At 43.3% G+C, this 26,778-nt stretch overlaps 1 protein-coding gene across 1 annotated transcript in view; it reads right to left on the bottom strand.

The window, feature by feature from the left end:
- Positions 1-1,243: 1,243 nt before the first annotated feature.
- Positions 1,244-26,778, bottom strand: part of LOC119661227 (protein N-terminal glutamine amidohydrolase) — a 242,238-nt gene continuing 216,703 nt past the window's right edge. Inside the window, exons 3-5 of the mRNA XM_038070453.1 lie at positions 9,846-9,994; positions 9,384-9,508; positions 1,244-3,261 (exon numbers count right to left, since the gene is read on the bottom strand). Of these exons, the coding sequence (XP_037926381.1) occupies positions 3,125-3,261; positions 9,384-9,508; positions 9,846-9,994 (411 nt within the window). The 3' untranslated portion in view covers positions 1,244-3,124. The remainder of the gene's footprint in view (positions 3,262-9,383; positions 9,509-9,845; positions 9,995-26,778) is intronic.

The following is a 26,778-nucleotide window of genomic DNA, read 5'->3' as shown; positions in this document are numbered from 1 at the left end:
TGTTATGGAGGTCGTAGATGCGGTTCATCGAGCCGAGGCACACAGCCATCGATCTCGACGGATAGTGCTCCTCATAACGCTTGATGTGAGAAAAGCCTTCAAATCCGTAAGATGGACAGATATGCTAGGCACACTAGAAAACTCATTTCACGTGCCAAGCTATCTCTTGCGGATATTGAGGGATTATCTGAAAGACCGCTCCCTGCTCTATGAGAGTAGCACAGGGATCCATCCTAGGGCCGGACATATGGAACGCTTCCTATGATAGTCTGCTGGGACTCGATATGCGCGAAGAGTCGCGCCTGGTCGGTTATACAGACGACGTTGCGGCACTTGTTGCCGGACGCACTGTTGAACAGGCGCAAAGCAGACTTGGCATATTGATGCGACGGGTGAGCGGATTGATGACTGCTCACGGTTTCAGCCTTGCGCTGGGAAAAACCGAAGTAGTCATCTTGGGCAGAAGGAGAATCCCGATCCTGCGTCCCATATCGATCGGCGAGTTGACTATAGAGGCAAAACCAGCGGTTAAATACCTTGGTTTAATGCTCGACTCGAAGATGAGCTTCTTCGAGCAAATCGAAGCAGCAGCGGACAGGGCTGCAGCTGGAGTCTCGGCCTTGAGTCGGCTAATGGCGAATGTCGGGGGCCCTATATCGAAGTCTCTCTAGACGTCTCTTTATGGAAGCAACGCAGCCGGTTCTGCTCTATGGTGCGGAGGTATGGGCTGATGCCATTGACAAGAGGTGCATCGTAAACGCCTTGCTCAAGTGCAGACGCGAGGAGCTTTGCGAGTGGCGTCTGCTTATCGCACCGCCTCCGAACCGGCTGTGATGGAGCGATTCCCGTTGCCCTTCTTTCCAAGGAGCGCAAAGCTATCTACCATGGTAAGGGCGAAAACTTAAGAGAGGTGGTTGCCCGTGAAGAACGTCAACGCACCCTTACCGAGTGGCAACTTTCTTGGAAAAATGAGCCAAGGTGCAGATGGACAGCGCAGCTCATCGACAAATTAGATCCGTGGTTGAACAGAACGCATGGTGAGATTGATTACTTCCTTACCCAACTCCTAAGTCCGCAAATGCTGAAGAGCGCCGGCAGCTGGAATCGTATTGCACATTATGTTCGGGCTCTTCTTATTGCGAAGAAGATTGAACTCGACCGGCGGAGGGACCGGACGGTAAGGGATTCCCTGAACTAACAACTCCCTTCCTCCCCTTCTCTCCCGTTGATGAAAGGAATTCCCTGACTTGAAGGCTCCCAAAGCCGGGAGAGCGGGAGGGCTAGCCCGAAGTAATGTGTCAAACGGTTCCAGGCTAGTTCTCTGATGACAGGGAGGTGTTTAGTTGGTAGTCATTGTGCATATAATGATTGTTAAGGAATGGAAATTTGAGAACCAAACCCACCTGGACCCAATTTAGAGAAATGGCGGGCCCGATTTAAACAAGCAAAAACCGCTACGGAATAGGACAAAGGCTAAAAGATAAGACGAGCATTGAATACTATGGATTTATGGTTAGGGCCAGTTAAATTACCAATTAGAAATTCCAAGGGAAGCGCGGACAGAAAAGCAACTGAAATGTTGAAAATAATTTCATTTGATTCTAAATATTTTGCGCTTGTATGTACGTAGGCAATTTCAATTTTCTTCTGACTTTTAGAAATATTAATCGATATAGTCTCTTAAGGCGTACGTTAATCTTATTTCACTTCGTTTAATGTTTATCTAGCATTTCATTGCAATAAATAGCAACAACACAAGCGAAATTCACTTACTTTATATATGAGGAGAGGAAAATAACTCCAAAATTGTAATATCATTATTTATGGATTCACATAGTTCAATTGAATTAACTAATATAAATTCGAGTGCACCGTGTTAATTGAAGAGTTTTCACATCTATTTGTAGCGCGGTTGGTGTGAACTTCGCAAAAATAGGCCAATTCAACTAAACCTCGTATAATTTGATTTAACGAAATTTCGCACGTTCCTATCAATGTAGTTAAATATATATTTTCTTATTAAAAATTTACTTATGATCAATATATTTTCTCTTTTTGATAATCAAATATGTTAAGATATATTTTTAAATAGTACTTGAAAATGTTCAACTTTTATTTCCTTAAAAAATGTTATCATCACAATAGCTACTGGGTGTTGTTGTTGTTATTTGATTTTCATCTTTAGTTTCATTAAACTTTTACCAACAATTCGCATTTCTTCCTGTTGCGGTACTCTGAAAACTTGCATCAATAACACTAGAATATCGACGGTTTGGGCGAACCAATCCAAAGGACTTGCATTCTCGGAATAACATTTTTAAAAACATTTTTTTTTATCAATTTTGCGTGTTCAAAGTTTTGCCGAGCACTAAGAATAAAATGGTAAAGTATAAAATTTGGAAGATAACTAGTGTTTATAAATATATTTATGTATATATTAAAAATTATTTAGAAAATATGCACCCGTTAATAAACATGTTCAATATAAATATATGTTTTTAGAGATTAGAATATGTTTTGAAAGGGAAAACAATCACAAACATGGAAATCATCCCGAAAGATTTGCAACAATATATCTTCAATAATTATAGTATTTGGTTTCATTAAAAATATTTTAGAATCTTAGAGACAATAGAATTGAATACATTGCAGATATTTTAATGCATTTTATATATAAAAAATCAATGTATCTAGTTATTCACTATCATCCATTTAAAAATTCATTCTCTTAAAAATGTAATTTAAAAATAGTTTTCATTCACCTCTGGCGATCGTATTTCTTCGTTTCATTGTTTTATTTCCATTTTTTTTTGTAAATTTTTACTATCATCAGTTTTCCTTGGTTTATTATTAATTAACTCTGCCGTTATTTTTTCTTTACTTTAATATAAATCATCACTTTTTTGCTTAATTTTATAATTATTCTTGTTATTCTGTTTCCTTGATAAAAATTGTTATGTTTAAATGTTCTCTTGTTCAAGTAGTTTGTAGAAAAAACACGTAATTTACTTTATTTAGTTTTGTTGTTATTTATTATTGTAAAATTAATGAATTTATTTATTTTCAATAAATTGATAGCGTTTTATGGTAAATAGTGAAAGAGATAGTTAATTCTAAGTAGATTTTATTTAATGTTTTGTTGTTGCGCCGTAACATTAGGCAATTTGTAAAATTTTTGAACAAATTCTGATAAACTATATACAGTGCCAGGTCCTTTGCCCGCTGTCATGCATATGAAGTCACCTAAACTATGTACACTACCTGAAAATAGAGAGGATATTTTTTAGTATTATGTTGAGTATTTGTTGGGAGAGTTTTTATTTTGAAGCTTGGATACTTTATGTACAATTCTGTATTGATGTCAACAAAATGTGACTGATATAAATTCGAGCCAATTTAAGCTGATATCATTACTATTAGCTTAACTCCGCCATGCTATTAACAGAGCATGCTGGTCTCAAGCCCAGGTAAAGGAGGAGGATTTGAGTCAACCTACGTTGTAGTATTCTCAGTAAAACAAAAATAAAAGGGATCAGAGTAGAATATAGTTGGAGTTACTCCACTATTCTAAATCCTATCTGATGTCTCTTGTTGACAGATCCCGCGACAGGCCGACCAAGAAAATTCATCCAAATGTCATTAGAAATAAGGTGATTGGATCGAGTAACAAGCCTCGGAAAAATGCTAGGGCGTCCACCTCAATCGACCCGGCAGGACAAGGGTTCTTGACGCATGGAGGGCGTCAGGACGTAAGTAAGTTAGTCCAAACAAAACAAATACGTGTCTGCATGCTAAATGTTGGCATCCTAACTGGAAAGACCGAGGAACTCGCAAGAGTCCTTCGGAAAAGGCGCATTGATATCTGCGCTCTGCAAGAAACCCGATGGTCTGGGGCCAAAAGCTGCGACATTGAACGCGAACGCGGTAAAAATGGCTATAAACTTCTCTATTTTGGTGGCATTGCCATCTCAGAGGGTTTCCGTGATGTCATTAAAGAAGTCGAACGATTTGATGATCGGCTGATGAAGCTCACTTCTTCACCGCGTACGCACCACAGACAGATCGATCTGATGCCGAGAAAGATGCCTTCTGGCAACTTCTCGATGAAAAGACTTGTCATGAGCCTGCTGACTACTATATCACCATCACCGGCGACCTCGACGGTGATGTGAGTGAAAAGACAGGCAGTTAACAGGTGCCATGTAGAGAAGGGGTTTGACGCACACGATGAGGGTGGCGAGCGTATAATCGATTTTGTGGATATCCATGACCTCGTACTTATAAACACATGGTTTATCTTCCTACATTTTATAGTGGAAACAGTAAAATCCAAATTGGCTACATTCTCATAAGACGCCGGCAAGTTCATACAGTTTTGAGATTTGTCATTGGTTCAAAAAACTACATTGATTTAAAAATGAGTGATATATCTGAAAAAATACACTATGGGGTTCGTTTTTACTACAGAAAAGGTGAAAATGAGGAATGTGGGAATGCTATGGGTAAACGTCGGACTTGCGAGCCATTTGCCCGATTTCATTGTGGAAACTTGGATGTTAAAAATCCACTTCGCCTTGGTCGGCTAGTTGATGAAAAAATTTAAATTGTTGAGCAAAACCGTCATGCAACCTGTCAGCAGATAGCGGAAGTCCTAAACATAAACTACATGACAGTTTGGAATCATATAAAAACAGCAGGCTATTCAAAGGAAACCGATGTTTGGGTGCGCCACTTTTCTCTGTCAAATGTCTAACATGGGTGCAGTTGGAATGTTTTCAAATGCTTCGTATCAAGCCATGTTTGCTTCGGCCGGCCTTTTCGTTTTTTCCCTTTAACTTCGATGTTCAGACCAACACTGGGGGGTGAATTCTTTTTGGCGTAAATCACGTGACCATACCATCGAAGGGGCCTCTCACGCAGTTTTTCCACAATTGGTGCAATTCCATGTTGATCGTGGATGTGATCAAGGGGTGTGACGCTACTGGTGCAACGTAACTTCTTCGTCTCCATTACCGCGAGGCGGAGTTCATTGCCTGTGACTATAAATATTCAACACTCCACAAACTAGGTCAATGTTAGGGTAGGGGGAGATGGGATGATGCTAATAACTGACAGCAATAGCAAGTACGTGTGGTTGATACGCTATGTACCACATAGGGCAACAATAAATAGAGAGAGAAAAAAATCGTGCAAAAAATTACTTTTTCCTGAAAACAGAACTCAGTACTCTCCTTCTGTAGCAAATTCCCTGGATATGCTGTCCGCTTCCTTTAATAACTAAAGTGAAAATTGAGTTCTCGGTAAGGATCGTGGGGCATCTGGTGAAAGCTTTGTATACCTTGCGAGTTCGGGCGGTGTTGAATCTTTAAAACGGAACGGGGGGGGGGGGATCGTAGTAGTAGTGACATTGTTGTAAATTCAGTGATGAACCCGATAACGACGGTGTGTGAGGCTTCCATGCCCCGGAAGGGCCCCAGCTGTGGCAAGCTTTCTATGTAATTGTAGATAGTAGAAATTGCCGACCTACGGAAGGAGTATCATAAACTCCGCGCTTGGCATAACGTTCACATGCCCGCAAGAAGGAATGCGGCATAAGGGAGGCTCCATAGTGCGATAAATAAAAGCAAAGCTCGCGGCTAGGAGAACCTAGCCAACAAGGTAAAAGAGGACCCGTGGGGATTTCGCTATAAACTTGTCACCCGAAACATAGGAGCTCTGCAGAAACCCTGCTTACTAAGTAATAACTAGATGGACCGCACTGTACGGGCATTATTCCGCAGACATGCGGTACGGGTTGACATCAACAGTACCAAAAGCGTAGGTGACTGCCTCCTATTCACAATAAAAGAGTTCGAAGAAGCAGTTTTCACCATAAAAACCAAGAACGCGTGTTCCGCCAACGGTCAGACGTGCTCCTCGGAGCGCTTAACGTTTGCCTGAAGGGAGGTGCTTTTCCTTGTCGGTGGAAGGTGGCGAGACTTATGCTAACCAGCAAAGGAGAAGGAGACCTTGAGCTGCCGTGTGCGTACCGACCGCTGCGTATGCTTGACACGGCCGGGAAAGTGTTCGGAAAGCTTGAAGCGATCTGCGCTACCGGCGACTTATCTCTATGGCAGTTTGGGTTCAAAGCAGGGAGATCCACGGTGGATGCTGTTTTGGAGGCAGTGGATGCAGTGCATCGAACCGAGGCACACAGCCGTCGATCTCGACGGATAGTGCTCCTCATACCGCTTGATGTCAGAAATGCCTTCAATTCAGCAAGATGAGTTGATATTCTAGGCACATTAAAAAACTTATTTCACGTGCCGAGCTAACTCTTGCGGATATTGAGGCCGCTTCCTGCTCCATGAGACGCTAGAGACCCAGAGAGGATGGAGATCACGTCGGGCCAGACCTCCGGAATGCTTTCTACGATAGCCTGCTAAGACTAGACACGTCACAAGAGTCACGTCTGGCCAATTTTGCAGACGAGATAGCGGCGCTTGTTGCCGGATGTACTCTTAAACAGGCGCCAAGCAAACTTGGATGACTCATGGTTTCAGCTCTGCACTAGAAAAAAGATCTTGGCCAGAAAGGGAATTCCGATTCTTTGTCTATAGAGTCAAAACCACCAGTTCAGTACTTTGGTTTAACGCTGGACTCGAACAAATCGAAGCAGAATCGGACAATGCTGCAGCTGGAGTCTTGACTTTGAGTTGGCTAATGGCGAATGTTGGGGACCCTAAATCTACCAGGAGACCTCTTCTTATGAAAGCAACGCAGTCCGTTTTGCTCTAAGGCATGGAGGTATAGGCTAATGCCTTGACAAAATGTATAGTAAGCGTCGTGCAAAGTGCAGAGGCGGGGACCTTTGCGAGTGGCGTCTGCTTATCGTTCCGTCTAAGAACCGGCCGTGAAGGTGATCGCGGGAGGGATCTCCGACACTCCCTTTGCTAAGGAACGTAAAGCTGTCTACACCCGGAAGGGCGAAGATTTAAGAGAAATGGTTGCTTGTGCTGAATGTCAACTCACGCTTACCGAGTGGCCGCTCTCTTGGCAAAATTAGTCAAGAGGCAGATGGACTGCGCGGCTCATCGACAATTTAGATCCGAGGCTAAACTGAACGCATGGTAAGATTGATTACTTCCTTACCCAACTTCTAAGTGAGCATGTAGTTTTTAGTCAAGACTGGGAAGGTACCATCTCCCCATTATGTCCTCTGCAATGAAGTGGCGGACGACGCCGAACACACCTTTTCTCTGATAGATAGGAAGGCAGCAGCTTTATGCAGACGTAGGGGAGCTCTCTCCAGGCAACATTGTCAGAGAGATGCTGAGGAGCGCTGGTAGATTGACTCGTGTTGCACATTATGTTCGGGCTTTTCTTGCGGCGAAGAAGATTGAGCTCGACTGGCGGAGGGACTCGATGGTAAAGTGTTCCTTGAACTAACAACTCCCTTCCTCCTCTCCCCTCTCGCTGGTGAAAGGAATTCCTTGACTTGAGCAAGCCCGGAGTAATGTGTCAAATGGTTCCAAACCAGTTTTCCGATGGCAGGGAGTTGTTTAGTTTGTAGCGCGGCAGCATACTGTTGTGGGGAGGGGGGGGGGGGGGTTTAGTAGGATTTAGTGGAAATCTCTATCCAAACAAACACAGCTCTCTTTATTTTTGTTTAGGATTGAGCGACCCTGAGTTCACTACATATCTGCCTTATGGCAGACCGGATCTTAGTGCACCGAGCACTCTTTTTAGGCAAATAACCACGTTTTAGAAAAGTATTTGCTGACGGTTTTGCTCGTCAGAGGAAAAGCCAATTTATCAGATGGTGCCGCACTTCTGCTGTGCGAAGCAGCGTGAACGAAAGCGGCTACAGGTGTTGTTGGCTCCTGAGTTCTGGTAATTCCAATCTTTCTTCCTTATGAGGCTTTGAAAATTGTGCCCGAGGTGTGTGAGTGTAGTGAAGGGGATTGTCGCCCGTTTTGAGGGTTCGACCTGTGCACAAGTTGAAGCTGCGACGAAGCGGAAAATAAAAATGCTTGGTTTGAAATAAAAAGAAAAAAAATGCTCTTTCAGTGAAGTCCTCCATGAGATTCGAGAGGAGAATTTGAAAAGTTGGGAGGTCAGATTGGCATGGATTGGGGGAAAGGCGAAAACGCAAAGGAGGAAGTCGGACAAACGCGTTTGTGATGGAGCCTTTCTTGCATCGGACAGGAGCTACGCAAGGATGGGTTGTGGATTATCTGTTCAAAGAGGTGGAAGATTGCATCCAAGTGAACCACGTGGGGGGCTCGTGGAAGATCACCTGTAAAGTGCACGGTTCACACTCCAATTCCCAATTGTTTGGATTAATAAATAAAATTCGAATGTTTTTTTATGAATTATTGCGTGAACATTTTGCGGGGCTTTGGAAAATAGAAGGTGACCGAAAGAAAACTGTTTAGAAATTGACGCTGCACGAGAGAGATCTTGACCGCGGGGCGGTGAGACATGATCGAATGCTACTTGATTTGTGCGTTTTAGAGTCGGTCCTGTTTTCTATGTCGAGGCAAGCTTAACTTGGAATTGGCCGCTTCTGTCACAGAGTTTCCGGTACTCGAGGAGGTGCAACAGATGCTTACCAGATTTGTGTTTTCTTGGTAGTCGGTTGCATCTAGGATTAAGGCAGCCGCATTCTTAGTAGAAGGTAAGATGAGGGCCCCAAAAAGATCAAGCGGCAAAGTCAACGGAGCCTGGGTGGATGTTTTCGATGTCGATGTTGGTTAGTAAGACACGCGATTTTCTTTTGTAGTCCCGTCAGAAGGACAAGATCCAACGGAGCCCCCAGATTCCCAATGCTAGCTGGCATAGAGAAAAGCAAGTGCGTAATGCCGGGAAATGTCAGTTGAATCGCTAGTAGTTGTTGACGGACCTATACGGTCAATATTCGCCAATTGATCATTAACGGCGCAACAACCGGTAACCGGTCTAGACATGCCTTAATAAGGAACTCCAGACATTCCGTTTTGCGCCAAGGTCCACCAATTCGATATCCCTAAAAGTTGTCGGGGTTCCAGGCTTATGCCATTGTTCCATCACAGGCTGGTCTGCCTCGTCTTCTTTTTCTACCATAGATATTGCCCTTATAGATTTTTCGGTCATGGTATCACTCATAGATTTCGTCGTTATGTAGGCTGAATAATTTAACGCTGCTCTTTTCGCACTCGACAGCCACATAGATACAAATCGAGTTTTCAAGCTGGAGTTATTCTTGAGGAGGCCCTCTTCATACTCCCTGTGATTTTTTGGTTATCTATAAGATAATATGCAAAAGCTCGGTTTGCCTTATCTCCAATGGACTCAAACATACATATTATTATGCTTCAAATAACAACTCTCCGTTTAGCGCTACTTTATTCAAAATTACTTACTACTAGTCTGGATTGGTGGATATGATGGCGGCGGTTTAATCCATGTACCGTCTGGTCTTCGCATGTGCCTTCGATCTGACGCAAATTCCGCTAGATATGTTTCCGCTGGTATTACTCTAAAGAATCTGAAAATATTCATAAAAAATAAGACCACAATAAAGCAACAAAAACATACTTCCAGCTTCCAACAAATCCAAAGTATTATTAAAATTTTCCTACAATAATGGCGCTTACTACGCCAGGACGTAGAGCACATTGCATTCCTGCTTACTAAAAGAAATATTTTAAAATATTCAATTTGATGCACCAAGAAAAAGTAGGACTCGAGTAAGATGCTGCAGTTTGCAATCCAAGCAAGCTTCCTGGAATTTCTTTCAACTATCATCTCCGTATTTGCTGCATCATCCCTAATAGCTTACTATATGTATGTACATAGGATGATATCCTTTTTAACTTCCTCACCTGTGATGTTCTGGTCTAAGCGCTAAATCCGATCGAAACGTCTCCGTGACGTATTTGTGAAAGTACGTTGGAAAGGGTAATGTTGTGTCTAAGTCGAATACCAAGCATCGATTCGGCGACGGATTATGCATGAAAAATACATGATAGTCCTGGAAAGAGGCAACAGGATAGAGCGAGTATAGTGAACATGCTTTGAATATGAGAATATTTGAGGTACTATGTCGAATTGGTTTTATATGTGGGAGCGAAATTTTTTATTCCATCCGTTGTTTGCTGATAAGCACAGTTAAAGTGTACACGTGTAAGCTCTCGTCGGTGGATGGATGATTCCTTTAAATGGAGTTAAATATAAATTCAAAAGGTTTGATCTGACTTATCTTGATCTAGAAGTCTGATATCAAAGGTAATACGTAAAGACGACTGGTGAAGAGTAGGAAATTACAAAACGGAACACGAAAAGGGATAGGTTTCCGGGGTAATGGTGTTGTTATTACGATTTAAATAGATAAAATTAAAGAGGATTATTGCGTATAGGATTGACAGTGTAATGAGTTTCACATATCAAGGACGTTGACTAAATATAGTACTATAGTTTTAGCTATATTATAGGAGATCTAGAGCTAGGTAGCAAAAGTCTTAATGGTCGAAGCAGTATACACGAAGAACAACTAAGTAGAGTTAATAGTAAACCCTTTTAATTTCAAGACAACTACGTCCTTTTTTCTTTTCACGCTTGGTGGTGGACAATTTACCAAGGATCGACTGCGTCGGATCATGGGATCGCGGGATCATTGTCAAAAAGTCACGGAGAGCTCTCAGATTAAAACTAGGTGGTCCATCTACCATCTGGTTATTGAAGATCCTTTTCTATCATCACTACTTCCTAAGATCACGGAGCCTTGTGCAAGAAATTGTGTCATATAATTCAGTTGTCCAAGCTTTTGTTAAATTCACTCCTCAATACCTGGAGTCAGTGCTCGAGATCACCGGTTTTATTCGAAGTTGTCATTTCCTGTAGCTCTTTGGAAGTTTGTAGTCACATCGGATGGATTTGTTCTCATTCTTTGGTGAAGATAGTGCATATCCATTTTTGCAAATCTACAGGGATCATTTCTGCAATGATCAGTATCGCTTCACTCGATGTCATTCTAAATGCAATTCACTGTGCACAGTTGGACCAAAGCGAAGTTAATGTTCTCCGATTCATCTTGTTAAAAACCTATGTAGTATGATGGCTCCCACAACTTTAAGAGCGAGCAGCTCCGCCTTCTTACGTTGGACATCATCCTTGATACATATCAAATAGCTCTTGCCGCCTCTCCAAGTGGGCACTGGAATCGATAATCATCCTCAGGTAGTAACTCACCTGGATATCAGTGGGATAATTTTTTAAGCGGATAGTGATAAGGACCATCTCCACCTTTTCCCTTTTGACCTTTGGTAATCACGATTTAGTGGTGTAGGTACTTTGGTGTGCTTTGTGACTTCACACATCGTTAGATCCTCTGCAAATCGAATCAACGTTGCCTCTTTCGGAAAGCAAAGATCGAACAGTCCACTGGACATTACATTTTCAGTCGTAATGGTATACTTCATCGAGTCTTCATTGGCTAGTAGTCTCTCCCACGGGTAATTTTAGATTAGTCAATTTAAGTAGCCATTGATACCAAATTGAACCAAAGCGCCCTTAATTCTACCTCAGTTACATGAAATAAAATCATTTTAAATATTTAGAATCACTAGGTAGGGATATTTTGCGAAGACGCCCACATTCCGGGCTTGACTTACAACCCTCGCTGTCGCATCGAGGTTGATCGTTTTGGTTGGCTTCTCCCATGAATGAAAGCAGTCTACTTTATATATGTTCTCCAACATGCCTCGCATCAATCCAAGAGACAGATAGGGAGATTTAAAGATAGTATCCTGGAGTTATTAGGCTTTCAAAAGTAAAACCATCAGTAAAGAACACCTCGGAAGCCTAATCGACAGAGATCAGGCTAGTTTCGGCTCCGTATCCTCCTGCGTTCGCTACATCAACACCCAACAGATCATGTTGGAACAGGGCGCGGAGTTCAGATTTTTGCTTCATCAATTTCGACAAAGATTTTGGCAGCAAGAATAGGGAGTATTTCTGACGTATGTTACGCAGGACGGGCATTCTGGAGAAACTATTATGTTAGGTATTATCAGAGCGACATATGATGGTGCAAAATGTCAAGTGTTGCATCGAGGTAAAATCTTAGGAGAATTCGAACTCCAAAGCGAAGTCCGTGTTGTCACCTATCTTATTTCTTCTTGTACGTCTTGAAATCAAAGATCTATGACATCTGTCCTCAAAAACCTCGATTACGCCTTCACAAGCGGGGTCGGCTCGTCGTGATCGGTTTCGCCATTTGCTTCTATCAAAAGTCTGATCTGAATGCAATCGGGAGGGTTTCAAATCCCCATCCGGCATTGTTTCGGTCGACCTTTTGGTCGCTTACCATCGACTTCGATGTTCAGACCAATCTTGACAAGTGAATTTTCATTAGCGCGAATTATTGACCATACCATCGAAAATGCCTCTATCGCAATTTTTCGGTGTAACTCCATACCGAGAAACAAGTAGAGTTGGACTGAATATAAACAGCAACAAAACGCAAGGTTCTCGGTTTAACGTGCCATCGCACTCTCGCGTCGATCAATTTGTATATCTAGGAAACGTGGTTTCTGCCGAAGGTGGCACCAAACTAAATGTTGCTCGATGCATTCACAGCGTTAGATCCACTTTCGCTATCTTGTCTAAAATTTGGAAATGCAGTTGTCTCAATACCAGGATCAAGCTGAGACTGTTCTGTAGTAATGTTCTTTCTATGTTGCTATATTCATATGGAGAGTGACCACCACTGCCACTCAAAAGCTTTAAGTCTCCGCAAACACCTGTCTGCGACATATCATCAGAGTATCCTGGCTTGGCACTATCTCCAATGAAGAACTTGTTTGTTGCACAGGCCTGCCTCCCATACGCGATGTGATCGGAAGGTGGAAGTGGCGATGGATAATAATAATAATCGTTGGCGCAACAATCCATATTGGATCAGGGCCTTGAAGTGTATTAGAGCAGTTCATTCATGACCGTAGCGGCATACTAAGGATACTCTACAGAACGCAATGTGGTCAGCATTACGCTCGCCCGAGATTATTACCCTGATTTGACTCAGGGACCCATTCACAGCTGAGTCGACTGGTATCCGATGTCAAATCACGATTGATTTTAAGGGCACCTCTAATAGCATTAACATACGCCAATATACATGCAGTCCGATCCTCTCCGCGATGGGTGCTGGAAACAATCAGGCCCTGACTAGGAGTAGTTACCTAATTCAGGAGGATCTCTTTGGCTGCTCGTTATATCTTACGGGCAAGACGGGAGATAAACCAGGGCAAGAGCCCTGGGACCGTCCTCCCTACACTCTGAAAGGTGGTAATACGACCCAAATCCAAGGTGACTAAGGCGGCGTGAGGCTTAAAATGCGTGGTCAAGGGGAAACTTCGTCTTTATTATGCGGAGTTTGGGACACTTTCAATATTTTGACCCTTACATTCTTGGCCGGCCTAACCTCGGGGAAATTTTTCAGGAATATTTGTGGCACATGGACTCTGATTTGAAAAAGAAATTAATGATAGAAGCAGAAGAAGTATTGGTGCCAAACGTATTATCCGAGGGCAAGCTGCTGACATTCAGCCAGGAGTAATAACCGAGGGCAGTAGAGTTTCCAGCCTGGAAACCACTGTCATCAAACTGGTCGTAGCGAGTAACAGCCACAGCACTCCTGAAACCGTCGGTGAAGTATCTGCTCCCGGGAGCTAGTGAAGACACAAAAGCCCGCTGGACTGTTAGTCAACAGCCAGCATCAGTATTCTAAATAAGATTGGGAAGAATAAGGAACCGGGATCTGTAGACGAGAGAGGTGAAAATGGCATTGTTTAATACTAGGCAATTGTCGAGGAAATAACAAAAAATGTTTGGAAAACACAATTTAAGGATGCGCACTGGCCGAAAAGCAAAAGGGGCAGCATTTGTAGGAGAATTCACTTTCCAGCGCCGTAGCCAGGAGTTACTTATGAGTAACTCCGCTTGTGGCAAACTGGCGCCGGAGGTATGGACCAGTGTTGAGATCAGGTAGTCAGAGCTGGTGTCCTACTCTGATTCTTCCCAATTGCTCCACGTAATAGCATGCGAGGCCTAGTTTTCTAGATACATTCTTAATTCATGCGTCGCTATCATCAGCGTCGCTTGTCAGGGTATGAATCTCAAGATTGTCTTACAGGTCGACATTTCCAGACCAAGGTTAGGACAAGCCTGTCCAATCTCTGCGCTTTCAATAGCCCAGGGTCGCCATAGACATCATGGTGGTGATTGTGGAAGAGGAACCCCAGGTGAATAGCTGACCATTCCTACTCCGTATAAATCGAGAGTGCTTGGAGGCACCGGAAAAGGATTCAGGAACGCAAACGTCAAAATGTTATACTGCGCGAAGGCGGCCACCGACTTGGATCCAGTCGTTGGAAGCGCTCTTAGAGGAACGCAGACCGACATGGTGTGATGACCTCCCTACAGAGAGAGTATCGCAGATAAATCAGAAGTTCTCAAGTGCGCCTCAGCGACATCAGTGCAGTAGCCCTGGATCGGAAGAAGGCAAGTCATCAAAGGACTCCAAAGCAAAAATTACAATTTATTCCACAGCACAAGTGACGCAGATCGGGACACGCTTGTGGTATGGATTCTCGTTCGAAAGAGCCTGTACGCCTTTCTGTGCCGGGGACCAAAGTTACAGTGACCTAACCGCGAAAAAAGTGGAGCAGGTAAGAGCGCATAAAGTGTATATTTCCTCGGCTTACATAAACAACAGAGTAACTATAGCGTCTAACGTCTATTATTGCAGCGAGGAAGACGTAACAAGTTGGCAGCCTGCGATAACAATGCGCGGCACCCGTGCTAGGCCCGTCGGAAATCAACGAAGGAGGTAATCCTCTCTTTGACCTTATTTATAATACAAGTCTGTCGGTATGCATCAGGGGCTGTACACCAATTTTCCGCTTCTCCAGCTTGCGGAACTGTGGCAGTTTTGAGAGTCCTTGATATCACTTAGTCGGCAATGGGACTTTCAAGGTGGAGAACTGGAGGGTATCTGATCAGAGATCCTTCTCGAATTCCAGTTCAGAAGAGTCTTCCTACCCTTTCAAACAATGGAGGAGGATCGACTGTAGGAAGTTTAGTCTGGTTATCAAAATCAAATTTGGCGGTTCCCCCCATGGAAACATCTGCACAACAGACGAACTAGAGCCAGAGGACGATGCTCTAGAGAAGGCATTTGAAATTTCCTTTAGAATATCGTGCCCGGCAAAATAGAGTGAAAACACATTACCGTCGTCGGTCGTCGGTGAACCGAAGACTTGACAGGAAGCTCACGGAGCTTCTACTGGCAGTCATGCAAGGGCAGCCTGAAAATATATAAGTTGCTAATCAGAACTTCGAGGAAGCAGACTTGACTGGAGAATTGTCAGAATATCGGTTTTGTGGGACTTAATAAGATTCTGGTCAAGAAGCATAGACGAGAAATTGGAGGGCTGCACTACCAAATCTTTGAGACCTTTGAGCTGCTAGTTCAGATGCACCTATCCGCTGGCGAGGATAACCGTGAGTGTGCACCAAGCTTAGAGGCTATGAAGTCCCAGTCGTTTGATAATATTGAATTGGTAATCACGAAGGATAAAATCAACCGCTTGGTATGTAGGTAAATCTCCGGGCCTAGAAAGTTTTGTTCACAGTTGCATGTTGGAGCCCTGAACCACTTCAGTCACGGGCGGAACCACTTCCCTGAGCGTGATATAATGAAGGATACAGGCAAACTTAGTTCCAACTTTAAAGTGTGCTCGTATTTGACATAAGAGGCCGAAGTATTTCCAAGGCAACTGATTGTAATTATTTTCTTAAACAAGTCTCACCTATTAACATCCATTTCTAATAAATTAAAAGGACTTGCGTCAATTCGAGAAAAAAAAACAAATCCTCGATACACAATGTTGCATACAATATTCTGATTGAAACTACCACTTTACAGAATGGCAATAACTTCTCACTTTGCACGCAACCACGACTAAATCCGCCAAGACTGTAATATAGCATAAAACTTTATGGAAACTCCTAACCGTGAAAGAGACGAGATATCGCTCCAGTTCGTGCCTGCAGCACAGCATAAAATATGAAGTGAAATGCATTCCTTGGATTCAATCCAACCGTAAATTATTCACGCTACGAAGGAGCATTTTGAAAGATGGCATTCTTAAGTGCTAACCACTGTGGTATTGAGAGTATATCCTTCGTGTTCAGTCTACATATGAATAAGGTATGCATTTTCAGTGTTGTAATGTGGATACAGTTTTGTCAGGAAGAGTCCTCGGGGAAGTTGAAAAATTCATATAGGAGTCTCTTTAGTTTGACTTCAACATCATCGGATCTTCGAGGATTCGCTTTGGGGGACACTCTGGTATTGCATATTGCCTTGGCTCTTTAAATCGTCCTAGGGGCATCCCAAAAACTTTAAATCCTACTTAAACTAATAGCTTTGATGCATGCTAAATCCGTATAACCAGTTCCTTGTCAGCAGCACGAAACCGAATTTCTGAAACTTCGACACAGCAATTGTTTCTGCTCAGATTGGACACAATTGTTCTTCCCTTTGGCAGCTCCGAGATAAAGGGGAAGGTATAGTAGTTTATAGATGACAAACGACATTCCACAGCTTCCAGGTCTCTTCGCTTCATTCACAGACTAAATGTTTCCGGCAACGTTATGGTCGGTTGGAGTTGATTTTGAAAGCCACAAAGAACTCATAAACAAGAAACTCAACCTCTACATTGCTGTAGATGTCCACGTTCTTATTGAATTCAATTCCGACGCTATTCATGCGAGATGCATTTTGCTGCCTTTGCCTCCTTCTGGACCATAAATCCAGCAGGTCGTGATATGGCTTTTACATCATTCATTATGTTGATAGAATTCTTGCAGGAATCATTTACACAGAATCGATGACCCGTCAAGCAGTGCAGAGTGAAGAGCCAAGGAATTCTCAAGGACGATGCCGCGAAAACTTTGCAACTTTGCTTGCTTTGTCGATGATGTTTATGGGGTTGCAAAAGGAAAACGGATGCGGGTCGATGAATTTGTGAGAATGTTCTTAATTAATGATTGATATGCTGAAATCGGAAAAGTTCTGGCATTGCTGTAACTTTTCAGTGGTTCTCTGAAGTCAACCTTATTCTGGCTGAGTGCATCTCCTTTTAATGGACGTTTCAATTTATTTGGCTCTTATCCTTTCGAACCTTCATTTGTATCTAGATTTTGACAGCATTTTGATCCAGGTAGATAGGAAAGAACCTGTCAGGGCTAAGACGAACGTAGCATTTAGGGCTGAGAAAATTGTCCTTCTCAACAGAACTGGGTAGTAATAGCCGGTTGGACATTAGGGTGATTGCAGTAAGGCAGAACTTTCGAGGGAGGGTGATTTTCCCAAATGAAGATAAAATGAATGTTATACATGTAGTCCACCGCATGCAGTTCCAATTACATTACAGATGATTGTCCTGTTAGAAGTCACCTGATTATCAAGCAAACGCATTTCCAGATGGAGGATACGGGTACACGTATGTTTATGCAAACTGGTGTAAATGCACTCGTAGGTGTTTTGTACTCGATAGTGGATTACATGGTAACATTGGTATCTGCATGTAGTCTTGAGAACTAGGTGCCAACGAGGGCCTATTTTACTTCGAAGAGTACCCATAGCAAGAGCCCTCAAGGATGCCCTGCAAAGAGTGCCCGTATGGGCTTACGTTAAAAAGATAATAAATACTACGCAGATTTAGGAAAATTTCAACGATTTTGCGATTCCTCCTGATGGCGGTAGTATACAGTGGTGGAAAATCATCAACAGTACTCCTCCTCTACTGTTCTGCACCAAGCGCCCTTGGGGCGTCTCATTTATCGGCCATCTCGGAAGAGTGGTTTCCACCGCATGGCTTAGCCATCAATATAATTGTCTCCCCTCCTTAACGAGTGATTTATGCAATGCCACCCCTGCGTTTCGATCGGATTCCCCACGAGCAACTGCTCGCCAACCAAGTTCCTTGTTTGAAATAGCATCAGGCTAGCGTACTCCGATGATACATCGCAGACAAGTGTTCGCAAAGGCTAGGAGCTCTGACTTTCCATGTACTACTTTCATATAGCAACACAGCAAGAACACTAGAACAGAAGAGTCTTGATTTTGGGGGTGAAATAATATTAGACAACAGACGAAGGCGGATTCAGCACTTCGGTTTCAGTTCGCTACCATCAGATGGCAGAAACCACGCTTCCTAGGCATACAAATGCACCAATTCCTTTGATACTCTGAATATTATTGCAGATAGAGAGAGTGCGATGACCCCTCAGACCTGAAACCTTTGTTTTGTTGGTGTTTATCTCCAGCCCGACTCTATTCGACTCTCTTTCCCAATTAGAGCGATTAGGCCAAGGTTCAGGGCCTTGTGAGAGAGCGAATAGATGTCGTCAGCGTAGTCAAGGTGGGGGCTCCGCTTTTATACTTAAATTCCTTTGAGATTTTGCTCTGATCTTCTGACAATGGCTATTAGTTTCTCCGGAATGCCTTTCCTGCGGGAAGAACACCAGATACACTCCCTGTTCACGCTGTCGTACGCTTATTGAATTCGATGAGGACCAGATGAAGCGAAGATCTAAACTTTGCGCACTGTTTCAAAATGCTCCATAGGGTGTTGCTGTGGTCAATGCAAAAGTGAAACCAACCTAAGAGCACGCAGATACTCCCCCAATTTTCGTACTCAAAAGGGATCCCGCTATTTGGAGCCTTAACAATAATCCCCTTCCTACACTCTCTGGGAAAAGTCTCGGATTCCTAGCATTTCCGTGCTTCCCCATCATATGTCCGAGCAAAGTGTTATCAAAATTCACCTTGGCATTCAGATCTCCTAAACGATTGCAATGTCACCTTAATGTAGACTCTCTAGGAGCGCTGCTCGTAGAAAGTATCCTCCTCCGCTATATCGGGAAGTGATTATTTTGGGGATCCTCGGTGCCGGTGTTGGTAAAAGTGCATACATTGCTGAACCCATTCATAGTTCGTTTTTGATTTACAAAATTCGTAATCATGAGGTCAGTCTCATTTCTTGGCGACAAAGGACTCCTTTGGCGATAGCAGATCAAGATCAAACACTGAATCGCACACTTTTAGAGTGCTTTCACGAAGCTTGTAATATTTCCCGAAGCCGAGGTAAAACAGTTCCATAATGGAACCGAAAACTGCAAAAACTCAGAAAACAAACCAGACGACTTTTAAATCGTGCTTACAAAGCAATAAGGATAAAGACTGGTTAAACTTTTGGAACTAACAGCGTGAATATAAGAGGCTGGTAAAACGTTCGAAACGGGACTCTTTTAGAGCCTCTTGTAAGGAACTTGAAGGTTGAAGGTACTTTCACGAGCTCCAGAGTTGAGACTTTCTTGAAAGTACACTACTCGGGAGAACAGGTGTCAGAAGTGGGAGGAAGAGAATTGGTGGTTTCTGTAAATCTTTCAACGCGGAGGTGTTGGAAATAAAAAAAAAAAAAAAACAAATCGAATTCATCGCGAAGAATGGAAATGAAATTATTAATAGGAAAGGAACGAACGGACCATCCAAATCTTTTCTCACTGAAGCAAACAGAATAGACAAGAGATCAATGAAAGTTGTCAAAGCAGTGATACTGATGATGCCTGCTAGTATAGCGCAAAAAAAACAAAGGCGGAGGCTTGGATCAGGTTCAAGATCAGTCATCAAATGAAAAGGTAACTGATGAAAGGAAACGACTCCTTGAATTCTCTGAACTCTACTTCCAAACAAGGAGATATGATATTTGGACCTAATAAGCTTTGGGGAGAACGTGAATGGAAACAGACGTTTCCAAAAGAGAAGTTTCATGCAAGAACGGAAGAAGTTTTCCAGCAAAATAAAGTGCCCTGTAAGTTGGGGCTTAAGAATACACTCAATTTTTCCTGTGCCTTTGGTAGGAGGCGACCACCGAACAACACCGACGGGGCCAGCAGCCTGTTAATTTTGAAATTTTATTGTTAAGGAAAAGTCAATAATGCCTCGGATAGGGACTGACCTCATGGTTACAACCTTTGGCTATCGAAAACGCAGTGTCCGCATGCTCCTTGACTGGCACCGTAAGAGCAATCAGTTAGACCATTTCGCGATCAGCAATAGATTTATGAGTTGTCTTCTGGGTGTGCGTAACATGAGACGCGCTGACATCAGCCTCGAAAGGGGTCACTATCTGATGGTTGCTTATATTCGCTTTCGTGTTGGGTCCGCTACTTCTCACAGCATTGGGCAGCTGCGACCCGCTAAGTTCAACATCGACTACTTGTATGATCCAATTGTAACTCCATAGTGGGAACCCTATTTTGTTGATTGGACGGCAGATATACTGAGTAACTCGCCTGAGAATGTCGATGAGCATTGGGCCGCTATCAGAAATGCTACTTATACCGTCGGCAACGTCCCGAAGGAGCACCATAAAATCTGGGTGACGGCAGAACTGTGGATAGCTGAACGGAAGAGGTTAGTGGTCCAATTGACGTGCGAGACGCACTCGAACTCCGATACCGAGGGAAATACTGGGAAGTTCAGCGTAGAGCGCCGTGACAGGAGAGAATTTGTTATTGCATCACAAAATACCTTGCATATGATCGCAAATCCTCAGATAGACCGGCTCAATGCAGAAAAAGGTGAAAGACCATGGGAATGAGGACATGCACGTAGTGGCGTCACCAGTTGCAGTAATGTCTAGAGAAATCGGACGCAAGGAAGCGAAAACTTCGATGGAAGTAACCCCGATGAAATTGACACTGAATGCACCAGACTCCTTTATCCGTGGTAATGTGCGCAAGACGCGGAAGACCAACATATCCGTGGTGGGCAACGCCTGGTTGTGCCCCCACCAGGGCCTAGATCTGCGTGAGAGAGAGAGATCTCAACGAAGCTGGTCCCTCCAATGGGAATACGGACACGAAGGCGGGAAGGAAAAGCACGGAATTCTTGCGATATACAAACAAATCTGGGATATTCTTTTAGACTGTGCAATGGACGACCACGGTCTCAGTGCTTAGAGGCTATAAAAAGCTTCTACCCACTACAAACACACACACACACACACTGTTTACGTAGTGTATGATCCGTGACAAATGTGTGAAGTAGCTATCAGTAGAACATGCAATGACACTTATAACTACCTCCTGCGCTCGTTTCGGTAAAGTAAATGAATGTAAAGTCTAGAAGACAGATGAACATTTCAATTTTAACTGACACGTCGTTTATCGTCTGTTTTTTGTCCTCTTTCCTCAATCATCTGTCCTTCCCACCGTGAAAACGACTCTAGCAAGGATGACCTGAGTGTAGATAGGCAACAGTACATTTCCGCTCTAAAGATACCACTTAATCCACGGCCTGGTGGTCTTAAGACAATCTTAAATAACGACTGCAAATTATAAACCAAATGCCAACTGCCCAATTTCAATTCTTCCTTCCCGACCTTACAAATTCCACCCGAACAAAAAATAACTAAACTCTCTTAACACTCATCGAACAAAGACAAAATGGCATAGAGAAGAAGCACCAGCCATCAACTCATCGAACTCGCCACTATCCACATAACAAAAGTTCGGCAATACCAGCTGGTCCCAGCACTACTTGCATAAATAATGTTTTGCTTTAGGCCGAAGCGAACGCTAAAAATGCTTTTTCTATTATGTAGCATGATCAGGTCTATGATCGAGCATGGTTAAAACAACAAGCAAAACAAAAGGTTAATGATCATTTTGAAACATTGAAAAACTGTTATATTATACTTCAAAACAAAATTTTAGGGTTTCGGAAAATTTGAAACTTTCAAATGATAATTAAGTGGACCATTTGCAATTAAGATTTTAAAATGTGTGAATGTTTTGAGAATATTATGATGTCGAGATGGAAATTAGGAGTTTGAAAGGAGGTCAATGGAAGTGCTGAAAGAAAATAAATAGGAGGAAAAGCTCGTCAGTCCGGCACAGAAAAAAAAAACGAACGAAAAGGTGGGCATATTGCGAAGCCAAACTTTATGATTAAAGAGTGTGGTGGTTTTTAAGGTCCCACCAAAGGATATCGGAAGAATGTTTTGGAAATTACAAGGAATTTGCCAATCATAAAAGAGTTGTATTCCATTGCGACAGTAAGAGACACACAAATCTCTGGGGACCCGTCAAAAAAGACTGGGGCATTGATGGGAAGTGCTGCCGCATTCAGAATACTCTTTAATTCCTACTTAATATGTTTTGCTCTCTACAAAATTCTTTGAATGGAGTAACCTTATGTTAAGATTCAAATGAGGCGATAAATCAGTATTTTCCTCGGTTTTGCATCAATAAAGACAGGTCCTTCTATAAACTGGGAATTGTCAAGTTCACCGAAAGATCGCAAAAGGTCAGCGAACAAAAGGGAAATAGATGATTGATTTATAGAAACAAAGAACTTTAAAAAACTATAGGACCTTATTTTGGCTCCTTTTCCGATTGCTTAAATGAATCATACTTATCAGGTTGCCCAACTACCCCACGTTGGGCGCCAATTTACAGAAGTTTGTTAATATGGAATATTCAGGGATACTTGGTATACTTCCGGCATATTTTCGTCCAGTTTATTCCGGGGTTGGTTTTACTACATCTTTCATGTTTTCTTTTCAACTCAATTCCATCCGCAAGTTCAGGCGTTGATTGTTTAAATTGGAAGGCTTGGTTTAAATTTCCTGCCAGTCATTAACCATGAACAGTCTCGAAATGTTGGCCCTATTTTTACATAATTAGGCCGACATTCATTATAGCATTCACTGGCAATTCCGTTCCGATAATCTGATTCCTGATCTCCCAGTTCGCATTCAGTCCCGCAACAAAAACGCTTACCCAAACCCTTGAGGCACTAATTAAAGTGATACAGCTCATCACTTCCAGAATTTCAATTACTATCTATATCAATCCCCACTTGAGCGTGATCTCCAGCAAATTAGTTTTGAACTAGTTCTCCTCCACTCATTTCTTCCGGTTGAAAAAAAAAAATTTCAGTCCTGCCATATAACACTTCAGTTTGAGTATGGCCTGGGTTTGAATGGCCTTAAAGTAGCCTTCCTCAAGTGTAAAATTAACTGTGCCAGACAACCAAGCGTTCACAGTTCGCTGCTCTGTTCTCAGTTCTTCTGAACGGGGATGATGATGATAATGATGATGATGACGGGAAAATAGATGAAATGGACAAAGTGAGCCGACAATTTGAATACGACGATGAAAAGGTTTTCATTTTAAATATGACTTTCACTTTCCATTGTGCTTTGTCTTGCTCCGGAGGATTTCAAATTTAAGCTTAGGAATCTCATTTGAAGATGACCAGGATTCCATGGAAGCGGTTGATGAACTGTAGAAAATCCATTAAAGCTTTAAGAGGATATGCCCTTCCTCGAAAAGTTTCCCGAAATTAACATTTCCCTGGATGAAAGTTTAGAGAAAGGTTGATTTGGGCCCATTTGTAATTGTGTTTCTGCCACTTTCAGGCACGTATATTATTTAAATTTTGAAGACCCGGCTTTAAGTTTGGCTGCTCTTCAAATGCTAGCCTTCAATTCAAATTTAAAAGAGTTAGCTCCGAAATCGAAGCTTCCCCTAATGCAGTCATATATGAAAAGTAGACATGCGAGAGTTGGCTTAATGTAGTCACCCTCCTTTATATCAATTTACACATGCTATTATCTCCATTATTTTCCAAATTAATTCATCACAACCACAAACAGTCTGCAACCTCATTTTCTCATCATCTTATTTCCGATTCAGCAAATCATTAGCCAGTCAAAATAAAAGAACACGAAGCGAGAAAACAATGCATTCAAAACACAACCGAGTCGAAATGAATTAAACAAAAGGAGCCGGAGAAAAAGGTCCTACGAAAATGTACATAAAAATCGACAAGAACAAACAGAGCCCCAGAACCCTGCATGGTTACAATTGAAATTGAAAATAGCATGAACGAGGGTGGACTTGGAGCACGACAAGAACAAACGGCCACCAGCCTAATGCCTTTAATTATACTCCAGGATTTCTGGGAAGCACGCTATGATGAAGTACTGCAGTCGCCTAAGTAGCCCCATATGTAGACCACCCCTTCTATACGAGCGGAAGTCATGAAATGGTCAATCGGGTTGAGCCAGGTCAATGCGTACATGCCTCTTGAAATAAAACGATCCATTTAATTCACGCAATATAAAATGTCTCCCAGAAAAGCAACTACGAGCTGGCTTGATGCTACCTGTGGTCAGTTATGTTTAACGTTAAACGAGCGGAAAAACGAAGAAAGTTATTCCATTTCATGCTTAATTTCAATTAAAGACTTTTGATGAAAGCTAGTCGGTATTTACGGCCGCCTCTTGCTCCTGTGCAATACTCATTGGGCTGTGTCCTGAGCTGAAGTTTGGGGGCTTTGTTTCCTTCGTTTCAGGACTTTTTTCATGACGGAATATACTATACACTTGCCATTTTGTTGGACATGTTTGTTTTTGGAAGGATTCAATTTGGCCCAAGTTTATGTCAATATAAAGTTGGGCCAAAGTTTTTTTGGGTTTGTTTTTGTTTTTAAGGGGTACAAAGTTAAAATGAATATTTTCTTTCTGGTTAGCGAAACATTTGTTTTCGGTTTTCTTTTAGTTTCGCAAGCGAATTTTTTTTGATTCTCATCCTTGACATTTTTCGACCCTAATCAAATGTACATAGCAATGGGAGAATATTAAACCCTGATTTATACCGCGTAATTGGAACTCTTACTGCAGTCAGATTACCATCAGGGCGCCGCTACTGAATATACGAGAGCAACACTTCTGCAGGTGATGTCCTGGCCACTGGACAAGTATACGGGTTAAATTCTATAATCAGAACAACATAAATGATAGATAATAGATGGTCCGAAGCCAGTTTGATAGGGGGGCGGGGGCGGTGACCACAGTCGTTAGGTAAACTCCACCCGGAATAATTTGTCTTCAGGGGTCGTCAGCGACCTTTAACGGGTCGATACGAGGTGTGACGTCCCCGAGGTGCCCGAGTAAGTGGTTCTGCTGGCAGTACACCTGCGTCCTAGTAGTAGGTCTCGAGGGAGCTTCTCGGTGAAGGGCGAGCCGCCAATGACCGGTACACGTCGAAACACACTGGGAGTCTCCGGAGCTGTCCACAGCTCTCTGTCGACGTTGATCGGGTGATGAGAGCTTAGGTCTGCCAAGGTGGTAGTTGTGACGTGTATCAGGAGCAAGCCCCTTCGGGACCCTGGTCGGGTAGTGTGCATTGAACCGATGTTAGTAGACCGCGTTGCCCCGAGCGAGCCCTGATTCGTCCGTGAATTCCGGGATTAGCTAAGCGTAGGTCAGGCCTCAGGGAGGGTAGGGGCTGTGTCCCTGAGGGTACTCCCGTTCCTGATTATTGCGGCCCGTTCCCTTGCACACGATGCGCTGGTGAGTTTTCCCTGGAGAATACCCATAAATTACTAAAAGAAATCGACGAAACAACAGAGAAGGAGGAAGAGCTGAGCGCGGAAAGGCTCATCAGGAAATGCACAGTGGTCAAGCGTATGCGGTCGGCAACGTTCGTCAAGAGGAACGTCACCAAAGGCGTAAATACGGGCTGATAGAACTGGAGGCACTATTGGGCCGCATTTCCTTCTATAGACGAACGTGGAGAGCAGCGGAAGACGATTGAAGAGCACAAGCAGCGGCACTCTCTGCTGAGAACGCTGCTTGCGTCCAACGAACCGCAGACAGCCCACTGCAAAGCGAACTGGGGAAAAGCGGAAAGAGGACGACGTGTCTGAAGCAGACTGTATCGAAGCAGTTTCCAGAGCCCAGCCAGGAGCAGAACAGGCCAGGAAACGAAAGGGAAGACATTTGCGGAAGTCCTTAGTGACATCCGCTACAGGATGAAACCCGAAGACAACGGAGGAGGGGTATCTTCCATGCGAAAAACGAGGAGTGGCGGAGTCCTCGTCGAACTGAGCCCGAAGACGACTAGCACCCCTTCCGAGTGGTCAAGTGGTTATTGGGGGAGAAGGCTTTTATTTCCAGCCTAGAGCCCATGTGCTCTCTAGAAACCCCAGATCTTGACTGCCTCACAGAAAACGTCGAAGTGGAGGAGGCGATAAAACGTGGATGTCCAGAGGTAACTAATGTCCGGATAGGTGGAAGTCCCCGAGCAATATGCGGGGAAACTATTTAGCAGCGGGAGAATCAAAATTGGACGGATAGTATGCAGGGTGCGAATGCGGACAGTCCAAGTCCCACCAAGTGCTATAGGTGTCTGGACCATGGCCACACGTCAGCAGCTTGCAAGGGACCGGACAGGAGGACAGCATGCCGGGGTGCGGTCCTGTAGGTAAGCAAGACCTGCAATGAAAGGGAGGGTTGCGTTCTCTTCGGGACGGAATTGGAAAGGGCTTGGGTGCGAATGGCATTATCCGCATTTTACAAATTAACATCCACCGGAGTGCAACCACTCACCAGTTGCTAGTGCAGTTCGATGCGGAAGTAAATGCTGATCGAGTGCTAATTAGCGAGCAATACCGAAACTTATCGCTACTATCGCTACTTACTGCTGTCATCTGGGTTCGGGACGAAGTTTGACTTCATGTTCTTGCCGAAGGCCGAGGGAACGGTTTTGTCTGGATTCGATGTTTAGGGATAACGTTTTTAGCGTCTACCTGACGCCGAGCGAGACGATACCGGACTTTCGACGCCGGCTTTATGCTGTAGAGGACGCTGTTTCGAGAACGGAGGAACG

The sequence above is a fragment of the Hermetia illucens genome, chromosome 1 (assembly GCF_905115235.1).
Source record: "Hermetia illucens chromosome 1, iHerIll2.2.curated.20191125, whole genome shotgun sequence".
Lineage (NCBI taxonomy): Eukaryota > Metazoa > Arthropoda > Insecta > Diptera > Stratiomyidae > Hermetia > Hermetia illucens.
This window is presented reverse-complemented; position numbering and strand designations above follow the sequence as displayed.